The 18,695-nt window shown below is 55.0% G+C and overlaps 1 protein-coding gene across 2 annotated transcripts; it reads right to left on the reverse strand.

The window, feature by feature from the left end:
- Window positions 1-234: 234 nt before the first annotated feature.
- Window positions 235-17,763, reverse strand: HPN (hepsin). Of its 2 annotated transcripts, none has more exons than XM_082438934.1 (13): window positions 17,603-17,763; window positions 16,969-17,038; window positions 10,899-11,000; window positions 10,769-10,810; window positions 5,529-5,658; window positions 5,338-5,460; window positions 5,158-5,198; window positions 4,592-4,757; window positions 4,300-4,490; window positions 1,466-1,561; window positions 1,130-1,272; window positions 784-948; window positions 235-497 (listed from the first exon to the last, which is right to left on the reverse strand). In XM_082438934.1, exons 2-13 carry the CDS (start codon window positions 16,982-16,984, stop codon window positions 486-488), a joined length of 1,227 nt encoding a protein of 408 aa, XP_082295060.1. In that variant the 5' UTR covers window positions 16,985-17,038; window positions 17,603-17,763; the 3' UTR covers window positions 235-485. The 2 variants fall into 2 exon arrangements, with proteins under 2 accessions (XP_082295060.1, XP_082295059.1); XM_082438933.1 differs by having other exon boundaries at window positions 235-566.
- Between the last annotated feature and the right edge of the window lie 932 nt (window positions 17,764-18,695).

Consider the following 18,695-nt stretch of genomic DNA (forward strand, 5'->3'; position numbering starts at 1 on the left):
GAAGTGAGGCACAGTCCTGATGAAAAATATTAGAGCAGCTGGATCCAGCAGTACCTGAAGCCAGACGCTCCAGAGCATTTCCAGTTAGGTGAACCAATTAAGATATTTTCTCTTAAGCCAGTGGGAACTGGAGGATCATACTCCCTGCCTGATGTCTGCCAGGCCCAATTGCTCTCTTCCATCCCCCCAAAATGTCCTCATTTGCTGCTTACATTTGCAAACTCAGAGACCACATTAATCAAAACCATCTTTATTATTTAAAGAGCATCCTGTCATCAGGGGCACTAGATGGGACTCCCCAGACGACAGAACAATATTTACATGGGGGTCAGAAGGGTGAGGCTCGGGTGGTCCCAGGGCTGAGTGGGCCCGCCACTGTGGAGGACCTTGGAGGGAGGGTATCCTTGGACCTGTGGGCTGGGCCCAAGAAGAAAAATGTTCCATCCCAGGGTGAACCCCATCATGTGGGGCTGGAGCCACCTAGATCAGCTTGGGCCCTGCAGGCGTGCACAGCGAGAAGCCACAGGTCAGAGCTGGGTCACCATGCCGCTGGCTTCGGAGTGAGTCTGGGGAAAGACAACTAGGGGCTTCCAAGGTCTGAGAGGCTTCCCCCAAAGTCCCACAGCTGAACTCCCCTCCCCAGGAGGCCTTTTAAGGCTATCCGCTCCCTAGGGCACCCTCTTCTAAGTCTGAGCGTTGGTTTCTGGAAAACCCTGGCTCCCTTTCCCCCTCAGAGTCCCAAACCCTCCCACCCTCTGGCTCCCACCTGGGCCCAAATTTCACCTTTATGGCCTGGAAGATCCACTCCCGGAAGTCACTGACTTTGGTGTAGACGCCTGGCTTCTGGGCCAGGGCGCAGCCGGTGCCCCAGCTCACGATGCCACACAGCCGCCAACGTGGCGTCCGAGAGATGCTGTCCTCACACACGAAGGGGCCACCGCTGTCGCCCTGGTAGGGGACGGAAGGCCTGGCTGGAAGCCAAGATGGCTGGCCGAGGGGCCCTCCTCGGATGATCGTGGGCTGTGGTCACAGAGCGCTCTGGCCCTGAGGTAGCGAGCCTGACCACCCACTGCCACGTGTCTCCACCCCCGGAGAGGGGTGGCCCGGGCTGCCCCTCATCGTCCCTCACCTGGCAGGCATCAATGCCACCCTCGGGATAGCCGGCACAGAACATCTTGGGTTTGATCTGGTTCCCGTAGAAGTCGGGGCCGTTGCAGACATCACTGCTGATTATGGGGACTCGGGCCTCCTGGAGTACCCCCGCCTGTTGGCCTGGGGGTGTGCAGGCAAGGCTGGCCGAAGCTGGGGAGTGTGCACACCCCGCTTCCTTCCTGGTGCCCACCCGGGCTCCTTAGTGTCCCTACACCCCTGGGCCATGAGGCCTTCAAGCAGGCCAACGGCCCCTCCCCAGCCCAGATCAGAGTCTCCCTTAACAGTGACTTCACAGGCAGAGGACGGAACTCACCGTAGTACTGTGTGTTGCCCCAGCCAGTCACGGTGCAGATCTTGCCGTCCACTAGGGCCTGCCCAGCAGCCGGGAGGCACACAGGCTGGATGTACTCTGTGAGACAGACCACGCTGGTCCCACCCCTGTCGGCCTGCCCCACCTGGTACAGACCTCAGTCCAGCTGCCCCCAGTGCCCCCGGCCCACCCTTCCCTCTGTTCTTTTACAACAACAACAGCAGCAGTTGCCTTCTACTGAGAGCTCACTATGTACTAGGCACCTTCCTGGGTGAGTTCCTTTAATATCCCATCAGCCCAGGGAGGTAGGAGCTATTAGTACCCCCATTTAAAGAGGGGGAAATAAGGCCATGTCATTTGTCCAAAGCCTCAGAATGAGTCAATGAGTCGATGGCAGAGCCAGAATTTGAACCCAGCTTGGCCCAATTTCCAAGCCTGTGTTCTTAACCATGGCCCATGGGGCTGCCCCTGCCTAGAGGGTACCTCTGTGAGAAATTTTACAAGGTACTATCTTGAGATGCTGGACTTCCACCTGTCAAAAAAATCATCATAATAAACACACCAGTCCACTCTGCCCACAGTAAGAATGGCATCCCGGACACGTGACTCCCTCGTGCAGTGCACAACCCACACCAGTGGTCCTGGCAGCCCTACCTGCTGCCTGCTGGTGACTTCACCTCCCTGAGCTCAGAGCTCTCAGGTGCAAAATGGAAAGAATAATCATTTCCCCCCAGAGGTGTATAGTGAGAAATCGGTGATGCTTTGAATAGCATGCCTGGCTAATAGGAGATGCTCACGTAACTAGCAATAGTAAAAAACAACGACAAGAGCAATGATTGTTAATATTAACTGAGTGCTGGCATTGCTATAGGCTCTTGACTCAGATTAACCCTTTTCATCATTTCAATAACCCTCAGAAGTCATTTAACAGATGAGGGAAACTGAGGCATGGAGAGGTGAAGCCACGCGCCCAAGATCACAGAGCTGGCAAGTACCCGACCCCAAAGCCCATGCTGTTACCCCTCAGCCATGTGCCTCAAACCCAGGCCCCTCCCACCCCATCCACCTGTGCCCCATGGATACCTCCCCACTTCAATCTTTTTAACCCTCTCACTCCATTCACTAAAGAGAAGGGTTTATTTTGTTTTAAAGAGAAACATGTATCATTCAATACTCTGTAATGACCTATATGGGAATAGAATCTAAAAACGAGTGGATATATGTGTGGGTATAACTGACTCACTTTGCTGTACAGCAGAAACTAACACAACATTGTAAAGCAACTATACTCCAATAAAAAAATTAATTTAGAAAAAAGAAAAGAAAATCATGTATTGCTCCCTTAAATGGAAAACCAGCATCATGGATCATTCAAAAGAAAAATAACCATAAAAATAAGAAAAATGCAAACCAAATAGTATTGACTTCCCTGGCAGCACAGCCAGGGGCTTATAGGCACTGATTCCAGCGCCAGGCAGCCTGGGCTCAAACCTTTGCCATTTGCCAGTTGTGGGAATTGGGGGGCATTATGTACCTTCTCTGGACCTTTCCTTTTATAAAAAAACAGGATCATAAGAGAACCCACTCTCCCCGGGCTGTTGGGACAATGAAATGAGTGCATGCTTGGGACATGCTGAGGGCAGTGGCTGCACACAGGAGGAGCGTGCAGGTGTGGAAGTTCATCCTATCATCATTATTGTTGTATTCTTTCGTTATTATTATTATCATCATACTGTTGCCTGCTGAAGGCTCATCATCATCGCTATTTTCACTTCGTTATCATCACCATTACTATTTTTTTTATTTTTATCATTATTATTACTATTATTACTATTATATACTATTATTACTATTCCTACTACAGAGTGGCCTTCTGAAAGCTGAAGCCCACGGCCTGCTCTTAATCCAAAAGGCAGGTGTAGATGAGGTATTAAAGACACATTGGCACCCAAGTGAATCTTTCTCATTGAGAGCAAGGAAATGCTCCAGAGAACTATAACGCGGATAACGCCTGACTTTCTGATTTATTCACATACTTAAAATTTTTTCATTTCATTTTTTTGGGGGGTGGAGAGTAACGGCTTTTCTGAGATATAATTCACATACCACACAATTCACCCACTTAAAGTGCACAAGTCAATGGTTTTTAGAGAGGTTTTAGATATAGGTACTAGCCTGCCTGGCAATAGGAAGGTGCAACCACCATCACAGTTGATTTTAGGACATTTTCATCACCCCTTTTACCTATGACCTCCCGACATCCCCATGCCCCCAGCCCCCTTGGGAACCACTAATCTACTTTCTATCTCTACAGGTTTGCCTGTTCTGGATATTTCATGTGAATGGAATCATACAGTATGTGGCTCTTTGGGCCTGACTTCTTTCTTAGCACAATGTTGTCCAGGGTCATCCATTGTGTACCATGAATCAGGACTTCATTCCTTTTTATGGCCTAGTATCATTCCATTGTATGGATCTAGCACGTTTGGTTTATCCATGTGTCAGATGGTAGACGTCTGGGTTGTTTCCATCTTTTGGAATAATGCGGGTCTGAACACTCTTGCACCAGTTTTGGTGTAGCTATGTGTTTTCATTTCTTTTGGGTACGTACCTAGGAGTGGAATTGCTGGGCCAAATGGTAACTCTGCGTTGAACTGCTTGAGGAATCGCCACATGGTTTTCCAAAGTGGCTGTACCAATTGTCCCCGTCTAATGAATGCCCAGTGTGTGCCCCTCAAGATCATTTCCCTCATCACCATGGATTCCTATGCCCCAGCCCCCTCCTCTGTCCTCCTGGCCCCTGGTGTCCCCAGGCCAAGGAGCAGCCCCAGACGTACCTGTGAGGGGCAGGGAGCTGGAGAGGTGGACCAGGGCAATGTCATTACTGTTCTCCTCGCTGTTGGGGTCTCGAAAGGGGAGATAGCCCCCGTGGTAGATTACTGCCTGCACCCCCAGCTGCACGCCATGGGGTGAGGTCTGGGCCACGGCACCGGCAAACACTCGCCATCGGGACAGGACCCGGTTCCGCCTACCAGGGATAGGAGGGGAGGGTGGCAGCCTGCTTGGGCACAGCCTCCCCGGCCCTGCCGCTCCCCAGCTGCCCCCCTCAGCGCCGTGGGAGACACTCACTCAGGGAAGCAGTGGGCGGCTGTCAGCACCCAGTCTCTGGAGAGCAGGGACCCCCCACAGAGGTGTGCTCCATCGTAGCGAAGACTGACTTGCCATGGCCACCTGCCCAAGCTGGTGTCCTGGCCGCCCACGATGCGATCAACGGGCAGCTTCCTATGGCCACAGTCTGTGGGAGAGGGGGCAGTCAGGGGCAGTGGGAGGCCTGGACCCCCTGCCTTAGGGGGTCTGAGAGGTCATGCCCCACTCTGGGAAGCGTGAGTGGGCACGATCCTAACCTGAGGGGTCTGAGGGACATGGCTCTGCCCTGGGCGGGGGGTGCATTCTGAGGAGACACAGCCCCATCCTTGGGGACCCAGGGGGACATGGCTCCACCCGGGGGGGAGGGAGATATGAGGAGACACAGACCCGTCCCTGGGGACCTAGAGGGACATGGCTCCACCAGGAAGGGAGGGAGATCTGAGAAGACACAGCCCCATCCTTGCGGGATCTAAGAGGATAAGGCCTGCCTGGGGGTATCTGCCCTCGGGGGGGGTCTCAGAAGAGGACTCTGAGTTTCAGGGTCTCACCTTGGCAGATGGTAGCCAGGAAACGACCCCTGGGACAGTCGCTGTGGGAGAGACAGGGATGGGGACACAGAGGGAGACAAAAAGAGAGGCCAATTAAGACGCAAGAAAGGCACAGCGGGGAGCACGGGTGTGCGTGCCCGGGGGGCGGGGTGCGCCCTGCCTGCCCGCCACCCTCCTCACCACACGGAGAGGACCTCGAGCAGCCTCCGGGCGTGCGGCAGCCTCCCCTCGTCCACGCAGAAGAAGCCCGACGTGCCGTTGGCGCCCGCCGTCCGCACATCCAGCTCCGAGTGGGCCAGCGCCCTGGGCGGGGCAGGGGTCAGGCCTGCGGCCCCGCCCCCCAGCCCCCCACCCCCAGGGCACCCCGGTACCTGAGGAAGCCCATCTCCTCGCAGCTGAGCCCCGCCACCCTGGCGTTGGAGCGCGAGGAGCACAGCAGGCGCCACGTGCCCTCCGTCTGGTCAAACACCGTGAGCCGAGCGTCGGCCGGGCCGACCTGCACTGCAGGGCGACAGGACCGCCGCCTGGGTCGCCTTCCTGCCCGAGCCCTCCCGGCCTCTCCTCCGACCCCGTGGGTCTAGTCCTGAATCCTGGCGGGCCCGATGGCAGCACCCCGGGCCCCCCACATTTGTGACTGCGTCTGGAAGGGCCCATGACTCAAGCTGAACCAAAGATCGGGGTCTCTGGGACTCTGGCTGCCCCGCCAGGGGGAACCAGGGGGCTTCCTCCTACCACTGGGATTCCTAAGCTGGTTGCCCATGAGCTGGAAATCTGGAACTCTGCCAGGAGATTTGGGAAGAGGGAAACTGTTTTAACCAAGCTCCCAGGAGAATGGCATGTGAGGCTGGGTCTGCTTGGGCCCGTCTTTGTCCCCAGAAGGGGAAAAATGAGCCAGTGTGGAGGAAAGTCAACAGATTTCTGATAACATTTTTAAAGCCCCTTGATGGAGTCAGGCTTGAAGAACCCCCAGAACTGTTGCTTAAGTGAGTCAATAATTTCCCTTTTTGTTTAGCCAGTTTCTTAGATTTTCCTTTTGTCTTTTGCAGCCTGAAGACCCTTGACTAATACATCACAGTGTCAAAATATTTAAATAGATTTCCTATAATCTTAAAAAAAAAAAAAAGAGAATAGCTATCTTTTTCTGCAGGACTTGTCAGAGCATTGAATACACACTAAATTGCATGATAATTCTCCAAGCAGAGGATGCAGTATTCATTCATTCATTCAACAAGTGTTAACTAGACACATACTCCATGCCCAGTCCTGTGTGGGGTGATGCCGGGGGACGTAAAGATGACCAAGACAGCCCTGGGCTGTGACCTCACCAACCAAAGTCCACCAATGGGGGAGACAGACAGCAGTAAAAAAATCACCCAACCAAACACAGCATCACAAACTTTGAGAAGAGGTAGGGCGGAGATACACAGAAAGGCTGGAGAGAGCTTACGGGGGATTCCTCCTGCCTGGGGCTTACTGTGTCCCCTCAGCCCCTCACAGGCTGCTCCTCACATGGTCAGAGGACCCTTGTCCACACCTAAGCCAGGTCACAGCCCTTAGCCGTATTTATTTACATTTAGCAAACACTCAGTATGTGCCAGGCTCTATTTTGGGCAATGAACAAATCAGACAAAACCCCCAGCTCTGAGGAGCTCAAAGGCCAATAGGTGAGATGCATAACAAACAGGACAGAGAGGTCAAATAGATGGTGTGTCACAAAAGAAGGCGCCAGGGAGATAAATCAAGCTTGACAGAGGCAGGGGAATGCTGGCATTGGGGGGAGGGGAGGTTGCACTTTCCAACAGGTGGGCAGGGAAAGCTGCACTGAGAAGGTGGTATGCAAACAAAGATCTGAAGGAGGTAAGAAGACAGGTGAGGGAACAGAGAACCAGGCCAAAGGAACTGCCAAGTGCAAAGATCCCAAGGTGGTGGCGGGTGGGTGGGAGACACGGGGGATGTTTAAGGAACAGCAAAGAGGCTGGAGCAGAGTGAGCTAGAGGAGGGGAGATGGGAGACAAGACTAGATTGACACTAGGACTTTGGCTTTTACCAGGAGTGAGATGCAGCTGGAGGAGGGCTCTGAGCCAGGAGGGCCCTGATCTGACTCAGGGGTTCACAGGCTCCCTCTGGCTGTGTGTGGGGAGCAGACTGTAGGGGCAGATGGGAGCAGGGAGACCACGGAGGAGGTTGTGTGATGGTCCAGGAGGGAGAGGATGGAGCCTGGGCCAGGGTCAGGGCAGCGGGGGGGAACAGAGTTTAGATTTAGGATAGATTCTGTGGGTGGAGCCCACAGGGTCTGCTGAGATTGGATGTGGGCGTGAGGGGAAGAGGGTCTGAGGGCAATTCCAGGGTGTTTGGCCTGAGCCGCCAGAAGGATGGAGCTGCCACTGACTGAGATGGGGAAGGTGGGGAGGAGTAAGCTTGGGGAAAGATCGGCTGTGAACCCCTTTTCTCCTGAGCCTCCTGCGTGGCTGGTGTTCTGAGAGCACATTCTGGGAACGTGAATCTGGTGCAAACTCAATTTTGCATCCTCGTAGGAATAACTTGCTGAGGCCACACCCAAGCTGAGCAGTTTTCCTACAGCCCCACACATCTGGACGAGGGGAGGCAGGACTTCCAGGGAGAACCCTGTCCTGCTGAGGACAGAGAAAGGCAGACAGAGGATGTGCACTCAGGCCTGAGTGACTCCAAACCCCAAGCTTTTAACGTTGCCCTAGACAGCCTCTCAAGTGACTTCCCTCCTGAGGGTTAAAAAATAATGGCACAGTAATAATAACACTGGCTATGTTTCCTGGGGCTGTCAGTGGGCTGACCCCATGCTATGTGTCATATCTGGGGGGTTCTTTGAATCCCACCGCCATCCTGGAAGGTAGAGACCATTTCTATGCCCATCTTGCAGATGGGGAAACTGAACCTTGGAGAGGCTATACTTGCCCGGGGGAATATAGCTAAGAACCTGTAAAGCCAGGATTTGAACCCAGGCCTGCCCACCTGCATACTCCCTGCTCCTTCTGTGGCTCTCACATGGACCCTTACCTGACCCCACCCTAAATATACTCACCCACAGCCTGGCCTAGGAGCTTCCTGGCTGGCTTGCCTTAGTCATGGCCTCCAGGTGGGGGCCCAGGGATGCCTGGTACCTCTGCTTGGTGGTGCCCGCCACCCGCTGAGTTCCCAGACCAACACTTGGGGTCTGAAACACCAACTGCGGGTGGCAGTGAATTCTTATTTTTAAATGACTTCTCAGTGCTCCAGGAATGTGATTTCCAGAAAGTGTGAGGTTTTAGGAAAAAATTATCACTTTATGGATGGATTTGGAGGGGGGGGGGAGGGAGGGAGGAGGGAATATCAAATGCCCCCTCCAAGTATTTTTAAAACTATATTCTGTGCCACTGTTTCTCACTTTTAAACTCTTTATTCTTATTTGTATTATTTTAAGCAATACAAAAAGTATGTTCTAGGTCACCTGGTTTGCTCCCCAAATTGTCTGATATATTTAGAGGTGTGAAAATCCCAGAAAAGTGAGGTGGGGATATCATTTCTGGGTTGTTTTTGTTTGTTCGTTTTGTAATTTCCCAACGTTTTTGAAAAACTCGAGTATAATGGAAGGGCACGGTGCTGGTGTTGGCCAGAGCCAGGTCTGAATCGTGGCCTAATTACTTTCCAGCTGGAGGCCCAGGACAACTTGGTTCATGTCGGCGATCTGTCCTCATGCTTATTCATTAAGCAAAGGTTTCCTGAGCACCTACCATGTGCCGGACACTGTCTGGGGCAGTAAACAAAATGCCCCTGCCCTCCTGAAATTCACCAGGAGTAAATCACGAACCGCGAGTGTGAGGAGGGTTTTACCAGGGGCAGCAGGATGGCTGTGGGGAGCGGTGGTTGGGGCGGGGGCGGGGGGGCGGGCGGTGGAGCCTGGGGGCAGAAAGGCCCTGCTCAGGAAAGTTACAGCCTGAAGCATGAGACACAAAAGCCCATGTTAACCAAGCTGGCTGAGAGTCAAGTGTTGCACGGATCATTACCTCCTCTAACTCTCACTCGCAGTTTCCAGAGGACTCTGAGAACCAGAGAGGGCAGGACAGCTGTGAGCCTCAGCTCAGCAGTGAAGGTGCAGGACCCTGAAACCTGCCTCGGGGTGTGAGCGGGAAAGAAGGTGGTGCAGGGAGGGTCCTTCAAGGGCGTGAGAGCTGCCCATGCGCTGGGGCCTGAAGGGCACCGGAAGCAAGCATGAGGTGCGGATGGAGAGGGGCCCACACCCTAGGAGCCTTGGAGCCTGGCTCCTTCCAGCCCAGCGGCAGTAGTGAGCTTCCGGCAAGCACATGACCCCTCTGCCCTGCCATTTATTCAATGTGCCGACTTGGACAAGTCAGTTCACGTCACTGGGCCTCAGTTTCCCCATCTGCAAAATGGGGATGATGATAATGGCCCCGACTTCACAGGGCTCTTGTGCAAAGGCTGCAGCCAGGGCCTGGCATGTGTTAGCCGTCACTATGGCAACCCACTTGGCTGTTTCTTGAGAAACAATAGAGTACAGTAGTTCGACACAAGAGCTGGATCCAGGCTGCCTGGTTCCCATCCCAGTGACCTGAGGCAAGTCACTTGGCCTTTCCAAGCCTCATTTCCCCATATTAAAATGGGCTGTGGGGAGGATTTAATGAGTCAATACCTGCAAAGCCCTGAGGCCTGTGCCTGGCACATGTAAATGCTCTCTAAGCGGCAACTGTGGTGGTTGACCTTGATGGTGGCTTTCCTTGTCTAGATGTTCAGTTCTGCTCTTAATGTGAGCTGAGTCCTTTATGGAACTAGGTGAGGCTTGTGGGAGTGAAAAACGCATCCCATCACCCAACTTCCCCATTCTTCCTGCTGCCCTGAGCCACAGAACGGCAGCTTGGAGTTGGCATTTGGGAAGATTCATTCATTCCACAATGAGTTTCTGCATCTATTTGTGTGGTCACTCCTTCCCACCTGCATGCAGATACATCTCTACCAGTCAAGTCAAAGAGCTATTCGTGGCCCCATCATTTACCAGCTGCATGTCCTCTCTGGTCCTCACCTTGCACATCTGTAAATGGGGATAATAACAGTAGCTACCTCCAAGGAGAGCTAGAAAAAGGTTGGCTGAATTCATACAGTACCTCTCAAACATGTTTTGACCACGTTCCGCAATAAGAAACACATTTTTACATTATGATGTAGCCTTGAACGTCTGTTTTCTGGGGTGAACTATGGTTCACTATGCTCTAAGCCTCAGTTTCCCCATCTGTAACATGGAGAGAATAATGGTCCCACCCTCATAAAACCAAAAGAAAACATTAACAGAACTTCTTCTTACTGAGAGAGATGCACTCTGATTTTTTAAAATCTATTTCACACTTTTTAAAGTGTGGTTTTCAGCTCACTAATTTCATGATGCACTAACGGATAACACATTTAGAGTCTGAAAAACACTGGGTTAGACAACTGAAGTGTTTAGAGCAACAATACGAGTGCATGAGCACTACCAGCATTCCTGCAGGCATTCACGCATTCATTCAAAAAAATCCTTTCATTGAGTTCCCACCAGGTACGGGTTTCCTCCAGGGCTCCCCAGAGGGTCTCAGCTCGCTCTACTCACCTGGATACAGCGGCTCCTGATCACTCCTGAGTAGAACGGTCACTGCAGAGAAGGCAGAGGTGAGGGCAGGTAGGCTGGGAACTGCAGGGGGCAGGGGAGGGTAGAGGCGCAGGGGTCCGTCCACTCTCACCAATGGCCCAGGACGCTGCCCCGATGCCTGTCAGAAGCAGCACGGTCCCCACAGTGAGAGCTGCCACCTTGGGTCCAGAGCAGCATGGCACAGTCCGGCCACCTGCAATAGACACCATGCTGGGGCCACTGCCAGGTCTGTCCTCATTGTGGCAGGATCTGAGCACGGGGCCAGCTCTGCCCTGCCCCCAGGCCAACTTAGCACGCCTGAGCCTGCCCTGCCCTGGGCCCAGTTTCCTGGGGTGAACAGTTGGCAGGGCCATCTCTCCCCTGCGGCGAGGACAACCAGGTGTCCAGCCCCCCAAGGGTTCCAGCTGGGAAGAGCCGTGGCTGGGACAGCTGCCACCCTCCCTGCCTATATTCCTGGCACTTAAGGGATTTCTCTTCCCCAATGACGCTGCGCTTCTGTATTTCCTTCATCACGTTGTGCCGTCTTTTCTTGAACGTCTCACTTCTGCTAACTTTCCCAGAGGTTCTTGGAGCCTCTTGGGGGCTGTGACCCCTGACCTTTGCCCTCTTGGCAACTCTCTTCCCTGCTGTTTGGCATTTCCTCACTGCCTCACTTCTCTCTGCTATACCAGAACCTCTGCCCCTGGGAACCCCCCAAAACCAGACCTCTCCCAAAGGACCCAGCTCCAAGGTCAAATTTGCCCCTGGAGGTTGAAAACCTACATTTGGAAATTTGCCAGCCTCACTTAAAAATACTGGCCTTGGACTTCCCTGGTGGTCCAGTGGTTAAGACTCCGCACTTCCACTGCAGGGGGTACAGGTTCGATCCCTGGTCTGGGAACTAAGATCCTGCATGCCGCGTGGCGCGGCCAAAAAATATATATATATTGACCTTACCCATTCCTATGTGGGACCTTGGGCAGGCGGTGTCACCTTTGAGCCTCAGCTTCCTCATCTATTGAATGGGCATCCACCTAGCACACATCTCTAAGTATAATGTTTTAAAGTTCTTTTAAATAATAATAATAATAATAAAAACCATACTCTTATCACATGTTTTATGTGCCAAACACTGCTCTGAACGCATTAACTTATTCAGTCCTTATCTAAGTTATGATTCCAATTTTTCAGACAGGGAAAACTGAGGCTCAGAGAAGTGGAGTCACCTGCCCAAGGTGACTCAGCCAGGAAGAGGCAGTGCCGAGTCCTGAACCCTGGGCAGATTTGGCACTGGGGTCCAAGCGTATAACCACTAAGCCATGCCACCCCTCCCTGTGCTATAGTGGCTGGCATATAGCAAGTTCTCAATAAATGCTTTTATTTATTTATTTATTTTTCGTTTTTTATTGGTCAATAAATGCCTTTAAATCATTAGAGCTGTGTGGTCCTGGGCAACTCCCTTCACCTCTCTGGGCCTCAGTTTTCTCATCAGTAAAATGGGACTTTATTCATTCATTGTCCTATTGAGCATCCACTGTGTACCTGGAACCATTCTAGGCTCTGGAGACACATCCCAAAACAAGACATATGAGATGCTGGTTCTCATGGAGCTCATATTCTCAATGAGTGTGTAAAGTGAGGGGAAAACCAAAACAAGTAAACAAGTAAATGAACTTGATAATTTCCAGATCGTGGCAAAGTCTATGAAGAAAATGATGTGGGTTGGGGGTGGCAGTGTTCCATGGGGTGTCCAGGAAGGGCCTCCCCAAGAAGTGACTTTTGAGTGGAGACCTGAGGGGTGAGACCAGCCAAGCAAAGACCTCTCATGGAAGCGCACAGTGGGCAGAGGGCACAGCACAGGCAAAGTCCTTGAGGCAAGAATAAGCACGGTGGGTTAGAGGGCAAGAGAGGCCACTCATGTGGCCAGAATGGCATGAGCTTAGGGAAGGCAGTAGGGCCAAGGCTTGGGCCAGCTGGGGAGGGCTGGCAGCCCCCGGAGAAGAGGGTTTTTATTCCCAGTGCAACAGGGGCCCTGGGGCTGAAAAGCCAACCCTTTTGCTAGGGATCGGGAGGACCAAAGGGAAAAGGCCACTGAAAGCTTTTGCTGGGCCTAGCATGCACCCGACTGCCCTTGGCATCTGCAAGGCCCTCCCAGGGCTGCAGGACCTCCCAGCTTTGCCATCTGTGTCGTGGCAGTACAGCTGATGGGCACAGGGCCAGGCCAGCACCCGGAATGGAGCAGGGAGCAGTCCAGCACCTTCCTGGGATGGCTATTGTCTGAGTGTCTTAAGAATTTGAGAGCCCAGCCATTCCCGTCAAGGTGCTCCTCCCTCCAAAGAGGCCCCAGTGGACCAGGCCAGCCCAGCCCCGGCTGGCTGACCCCTTCCTGTCTCCCTGAGGAGAGAGGTCCCCACCTCCACCCCCAACCATCTTCCTGGTTCCAGTGGGAGGTCTTGGCTCCCCTAGCCGTCAGGCTCGTCCTGGTTCCTTTGTGTTCAGATGTGCCTGCAGAGCTTTGGGCCACTCAGAGCCCAGCCCAGAGGTTTTGGCACGTCTGCTGGGGCAGGAAGCATTGCCACCCTGTGTCTCTTAAGGTGAGAGGCAAACCCTGCTTTCATGCCTTCTGGTTCAGGGGACTTCGGGCAACCCCCAAACAGGTGCCTCTGGTGGGACAGGAAGCATCCTCACTCTGGGTCCCTGGCGTGAGAGCCATTCTCACTGCGTATCTTCGCTGAGGCAGGAAAGCGTCCTCACTGTGTGAGAGGCAGCAGCAGCCTTGCGTGATCCCTCAGGGGCGAAAGGGCTGGGTAAGCCAGGACCCCCGAGCCTCCCCCTGAGGCTCTGCTCTCTGTTCCTCCAAGGGCGCTAGGCTGCCCTTGTCTTCTCACAGGACAGTTCTTCTGTCCCCACCATTTGGCTGCAAAACCCTCCCAAGTGACATCTTTGGCTCCTTGTCTCTAAAATTCCGTTCAATCTACAGCTCCGTGTCTGTTTTCATTGTACACAACTCCAACTTCCTGGACAGAAGTCTCCCTCTGTCTCATTTCTGGGACACCGCCCGTGCCTGATTCTGATTCTCTCCCTACTTCTCCATCTCCTCCACACACTCCCTGAAATCTGGGGTCCCCAGGGCGGCCATGGCCTCCTCCCCCTCATGCCTCCCCACTCCCGTCTGTCTTACCCACCTCCACAGCCTGTGTCCCTTTTCTGTCCCCAGCCCTGGACTCTCCTTTGTCCTAGATCGGGGGTCCTGCAGTCTCTTAGATGCCTCCCACTTGAATCCCCAAGGTCCTTCACACCTCCCAGGTCCCATACTGGCCTCAATGTCTCCCCAGATCCCCAGGTCCCGTCTCAGAGGCCCTCATCCTCAGGATTGTCCCTCATCTGCAGGACGCCTCCCTCCCACCACAGCTACAGGCCTCCTGAGTGTCTCCTGCCCACTCTCTCCTTCCCTACTCCCACCCCATCCAACCCCTGGGCTCAGTCTCTCCTTCTGGCCCAGCCTCCACATGGAACCCCAGGGGATCTTCCTAAACACCAAATCCAACCTGTCCCTACCCTCCATGACACCCCAATGCTCCCCAGGACAGAGTCTAAAGCCCTCAGTCTGTGGTGCCAGCCCCTCTAGGATGTAAGCATGGCTATTAGAGATTTGGGGGTTGAACATGCTTTCCTAAATTCCCACACTGCCATATGGGTCCTTATCAGACAACTGATACGAGGTTCCAAAAAGCAACCAAAACGACAGGACTTATAAAACAAAGAATACCCACCAGCACCATCTTGTGGAGAGACCCGGCACTGCCCAGTCATGGGCCAGCTTCTCACCAAAAAGAGTCCTAATGGATCTCAATCACCCTCCCAGCTCCATTTCCAACTTTACCGACAGAAAAACCAAATTAGCTACGTGCCACTGCACACCCGGCAGATTGTCACCCCAGCTGTTAGCCTTGCTCTTCCCTCTGCCTGGCACACCTACCTACTCCCTCCTCATCCTGAGTGTCAACTCAGATATCACCTCCTCTGATTCTAAGTCTCCAGGGAGCACCGAGAACCTCGCCTTGGGTGCACTTCAACAGCAGAATGGGGCTTCCCTGGTGGTGCAGTGGTTAAGAATCCACCTGCCAATGCAGGGGACACAGGTTCCATCCCTGGTCCGGGAAGATCCCACGTGCCGCGGAGTAACTAAGCCCGTGCACCACAACTACTGAGCCTGAGCTCAAGAGCCCGCGAGCCACAACTACTGAGCCCGTGTGCCACAACTACTGAAGCCCGCACGCTTACAGACCATGCTCCACAACAAGAGAAGCCACCGCAACAAAGAGTAGCCCCCACTCGCTGCAACTAGAGAAAGCTCGCGCGCAGCAACAAAGACCCAACGCAGCCAAAAATAAATAAATAAATAGATAGCTAGATTTATTTATTTATTTTTTTAAAACCCAGCAGAATGGTAACACAAACATTAGCACAACTGCAGCCACAATGGTTCTCAGAAGCTACACCGACCTTAGCCCTGTCCTAACCCCATCCTGCAGTTTCCTAAAATCCTTGCAACTGTTAATGAGGAAGGTGTCATTATCACCATCCCCAATTTACAGATGAGGAAAGGAGGCCCAGAGAGGTGCAGCCACCTACCCGGGGTCACCCAGCAAGTAACCACAACACCAGAACTTTTCAGCATTCGTGTCTAGGTTTGAAACGACAGCCGGACTCCCCTCAAAGGCCAGGCCCGAGCTGCCTGGGGATGCACTTAAGCCCACTGTGCCTCGGTTCTCTCTGTCCTCAGGCCAGTCTCTGGCCATCCTTCAGCACATGCCCTGCTTTTCGTCCCTGGTTCATTCACCCATAGGCCCCAGGCCTGGTGAGATCCCTTCAGTGGGCTCCAGGAAGGAATGGTTCCAAAGGTGCAGGGCTCTGCTGCCCACCTGCTCAGCAAGGGCACAGCACCTTCTCCCGAGCCACTGGGAGCCTGGATTTACTCTGGGCCACAGCTGAATGATTTGGGCTCTGATTCGCTAGCTGTGCTGAGACCCAAAGAGGCCAGTGATCTACACCCATCATTTCAGCCAACACATTCAGTGCTTCCTGCCTATCACGGCATGTAAATCCTCACACCATCCTCTGAGGTGGGCACTAGTACTGTCTCCATTTTACAGAGGAAGAAACGAGGCCCAGAGAGGGTAAGTCGCCTGCCCAGGGCCTCACAGCTAGAAAGTGATACTGCCTGGGACCAAACCCAGCTAGCCTGGTTCCAGGAAGAAGACAGGGAGTCAGCCCCAGCTGGGGAGCGTGGAAAGGAAAGGCCGCCCCTAACTGGGCCCTTCCAGCTGGCTCCCGAGTGTGAACGGGGGTAAGAAGGAGCCAGGGTGTCTGGAGCCCCTGCCAGGGGCTTCCATGAGCCCTCGAGTGCCCGCCACTCCGAGGATGTGGTTTCTCCCCACCATCCCTGTAGCAGTTTCTCTGTTGTCTCTCCCCTTTCCATCCATCCGGACCGAGTCCAAAGTCCTCCCTCTGCTGTTTTGCCCACAGTGTGAGGAGGTGGGAGGAATGTCTGGAATCGGTGGGGGTCTTGGGTCCCAGGACTCCAAGTCGGCCGACCTCTTCCACGACAGCTCTGGTGCACCGCATTTGTCTTACACGCTGAGCCCCATGCTGGTGCCTTGCGTGTGTTCCGTGCTCCCAACAACCTCACGTAGGTAGGTAGGTAGGTAGGTAGCATTAGAATCCATGCTTGACCCAGGGGGGAAATGAAGCCCAGAGAAACGACGACACTTTCACAAGATGGCACAGCAAAAAAGTGGCAGAAGCCAATTCGAATGCAAGTCTGTGTATTTGACTCCAGAGTCTGTGTCCTTAACTGTGATAGCTAGTCTCCCCGCCTTGGCCCCAAGTAGAGGACAGGTCCAGGGGTAGCTGAGAGACCACTGGGGGATGAGGGGAAACTGAGGCAAGGGGCCAGGAAGGTCATATGGGGTGGCAGGGAGGCAGGTGGTGGCACAGCCCCACAGAAAATTTGGTTAATAGTTAATCAGGTGGAAGAGGCTTCAGAAGCGGGTGGGGATGGGCCCCAGGAGGGGTGCCAGAGAGAGGGGGCTCCAAGTGGGTGGAGGGTTGGGAAGAAAGCACAGAAGGAAGGGCTCCAGGCAGAGCCAAAGTTGGGGCTCAGGGAAAGGGGGACTCACCCTCCTTCTCCGCCATGTCACGGCCTCTAGTTAATGATTCCCCGGCTGACCTCCTGGGCCGGGGCGGGACCTGTGGGGAGATGAACGGGGGGAGGCAGGGCCTGGGGGAGCCCAGGCCAGCCCCTGTGTCCCCAGTCCCAGGCGCCCATCCAGGGAGGCTGAGGGTCTGGGCCCCGGCCAGAGCACGCCGTGATCACGGACACAGACTGGGCTGGGTTCAAGGATGGGGTCAGTGTGTGACCAGCAGCCAGGGGGATGCCTGGATTTGTAGGCCTGGGGGACCCCATGCCTGGGCCTGGGTGAGGAGGAGACTAGGGGTCTGAACTCCTGGGTCTGAGGGAGGAGAGCTGGGGCCTCACCTCCTGGGTCCTGAGGAAAGAGAGGTTTGGGGGCCAGCTCTCCTTTGGAGGAGGGGCACAGGGGCCTGGACTCCTGGGTCTGAGGGAGGAGGAGACTGGGGCCCATCTTGGAGTCTGAAGAAGAGGGGGCTGGAACTCTGAGGTCCTCGGGGAGAAGCCTGACAGCCCACTCTCCGGGTCCCTGGGAGCCCTTCTACTGGGAGCGGAGCATTAGGGCGGGTGTGGGTGAGGGGGCCCACGTCCTGGGGACTGGAACTGAGGACCCTGGTCCTTACCCTGGGGTCCGGCAGGTGGGGGCGGAGCTGAGAGATGGTGCCGGTTTAGGGTCAGTCTCCAGGCCTGGGCAGGAGCATGGTGGGCCCTCAGCAGCGGCGGCCCCAGAGGCAGCGGCGGCGGTGGCGGGTGGCGCGGGGCCTGCTAGGCCTGGCTGCCTCACCTGAGGAGGAGGGGGCTGGGCAAGAGGCGGGGGAAGGGGCGGGGAGGGGCCGGGCAAAGGGATTGGCAGCGCTGGAGGCCACCTGGCTGGTGGGACGGGGTTTGCAGGGGCTGGACCAGGCCGGCCCAGCAACCTGCCTCCGGCCTGGAGGGGGCTCAGGTGTGCCAGTCTGAGGGGACGAGGAGCTGGGACTGGCTTGGCCTGAGGGCCGGGGTTCTGGGGAGACAGGGCAGGCTGGGGGGTGCTTACGAGGACCAAAGGAAGGAGCTACGAATTGGAGGGACACAGAGGGAGGGCACCCGCTGCCCCAAGCCCACCCTGCCCCGGCCTCTTCGCCTGCCTCCTGCCCAGCCCCCGCCCTGCCCCAGCTCAGGCCGAACCCTGCCCCTGTCTACCCCTGCCCCTTCCAGCACCCTCTGCCCAGCCCCAGGCCCACCACTGCCCCTGCCATTTCCTGCACCTGTTGCCCAACTCCTGAACAAGGCGGTCCCAGTTCCAGGCCGGCCTCAGCCCAGTCCGTGCCCCAGACTCCTCCCGCACCCCAACTCCTGCTCCAGCCTCTGCCCCTTCCAGTGTCCCCAGCCCAGCCCCAGTCCCGACGCCTGCCCTGCCCCGCACCTTGCTCTCCCTCCCCACCCCACCCCCGCCCTTGCTCTCCCCACCCCGCCCCCTCCACCCAGCTGCTTTCCTACAAGTCACGGGGGCTGGTTTGCTTTGGCAGCCTCTCTGCCGCCAGCAGCAATGACCTCTGGAGCTGGGAAGTCCTAGACGGGAGCGCGGTGTGGGGGGGATGGGGACCTGGCCCGGAAAAGGCAGCACTGAGTGCTAAGGCCCAGGCCAAGTGGCCGGAAGTGTCCAGAGGCAGATACACACTGTCCCGCATCAGACACTCTTGGCCAGCAGCCAAGTCATCCACGTCAGACCCCAGGGCC

The sequence above is a fragment of the Balaenoptera physalus genome, assembly GCF_965194825.1.
Source record: "Balaenoptera physalus genome assembly, chromosome: 19".
NCBI classification, from domain to species: domain Eukaryota; kingdom Metazoa; phylum Chordata; class Mammalia; order Artiodactyla; family Balaenopteridae; genus Balaenoptera; species Balaenoptera physalus.

Bases quoted from the DNA above. Each gene is read 5' to 3' on its own strand.
- HPN (XM_082438933.1), bottom strand. The intron at 4,491-4,591 runs GTGAGTGTCTCC...TATCCCTGGTAG, and splicing joins GCCGCCCACTGCTTCCCTGA to GCGGAACCGGGTCCTGTCCC. The intron at 949-1,129 runs GTGAGGGACGAT...GTCCCCTACCAG, and splicing joins GTGGCATTGATGCCTGCCAG to GGCGACAGCGGTGGCCCCTT.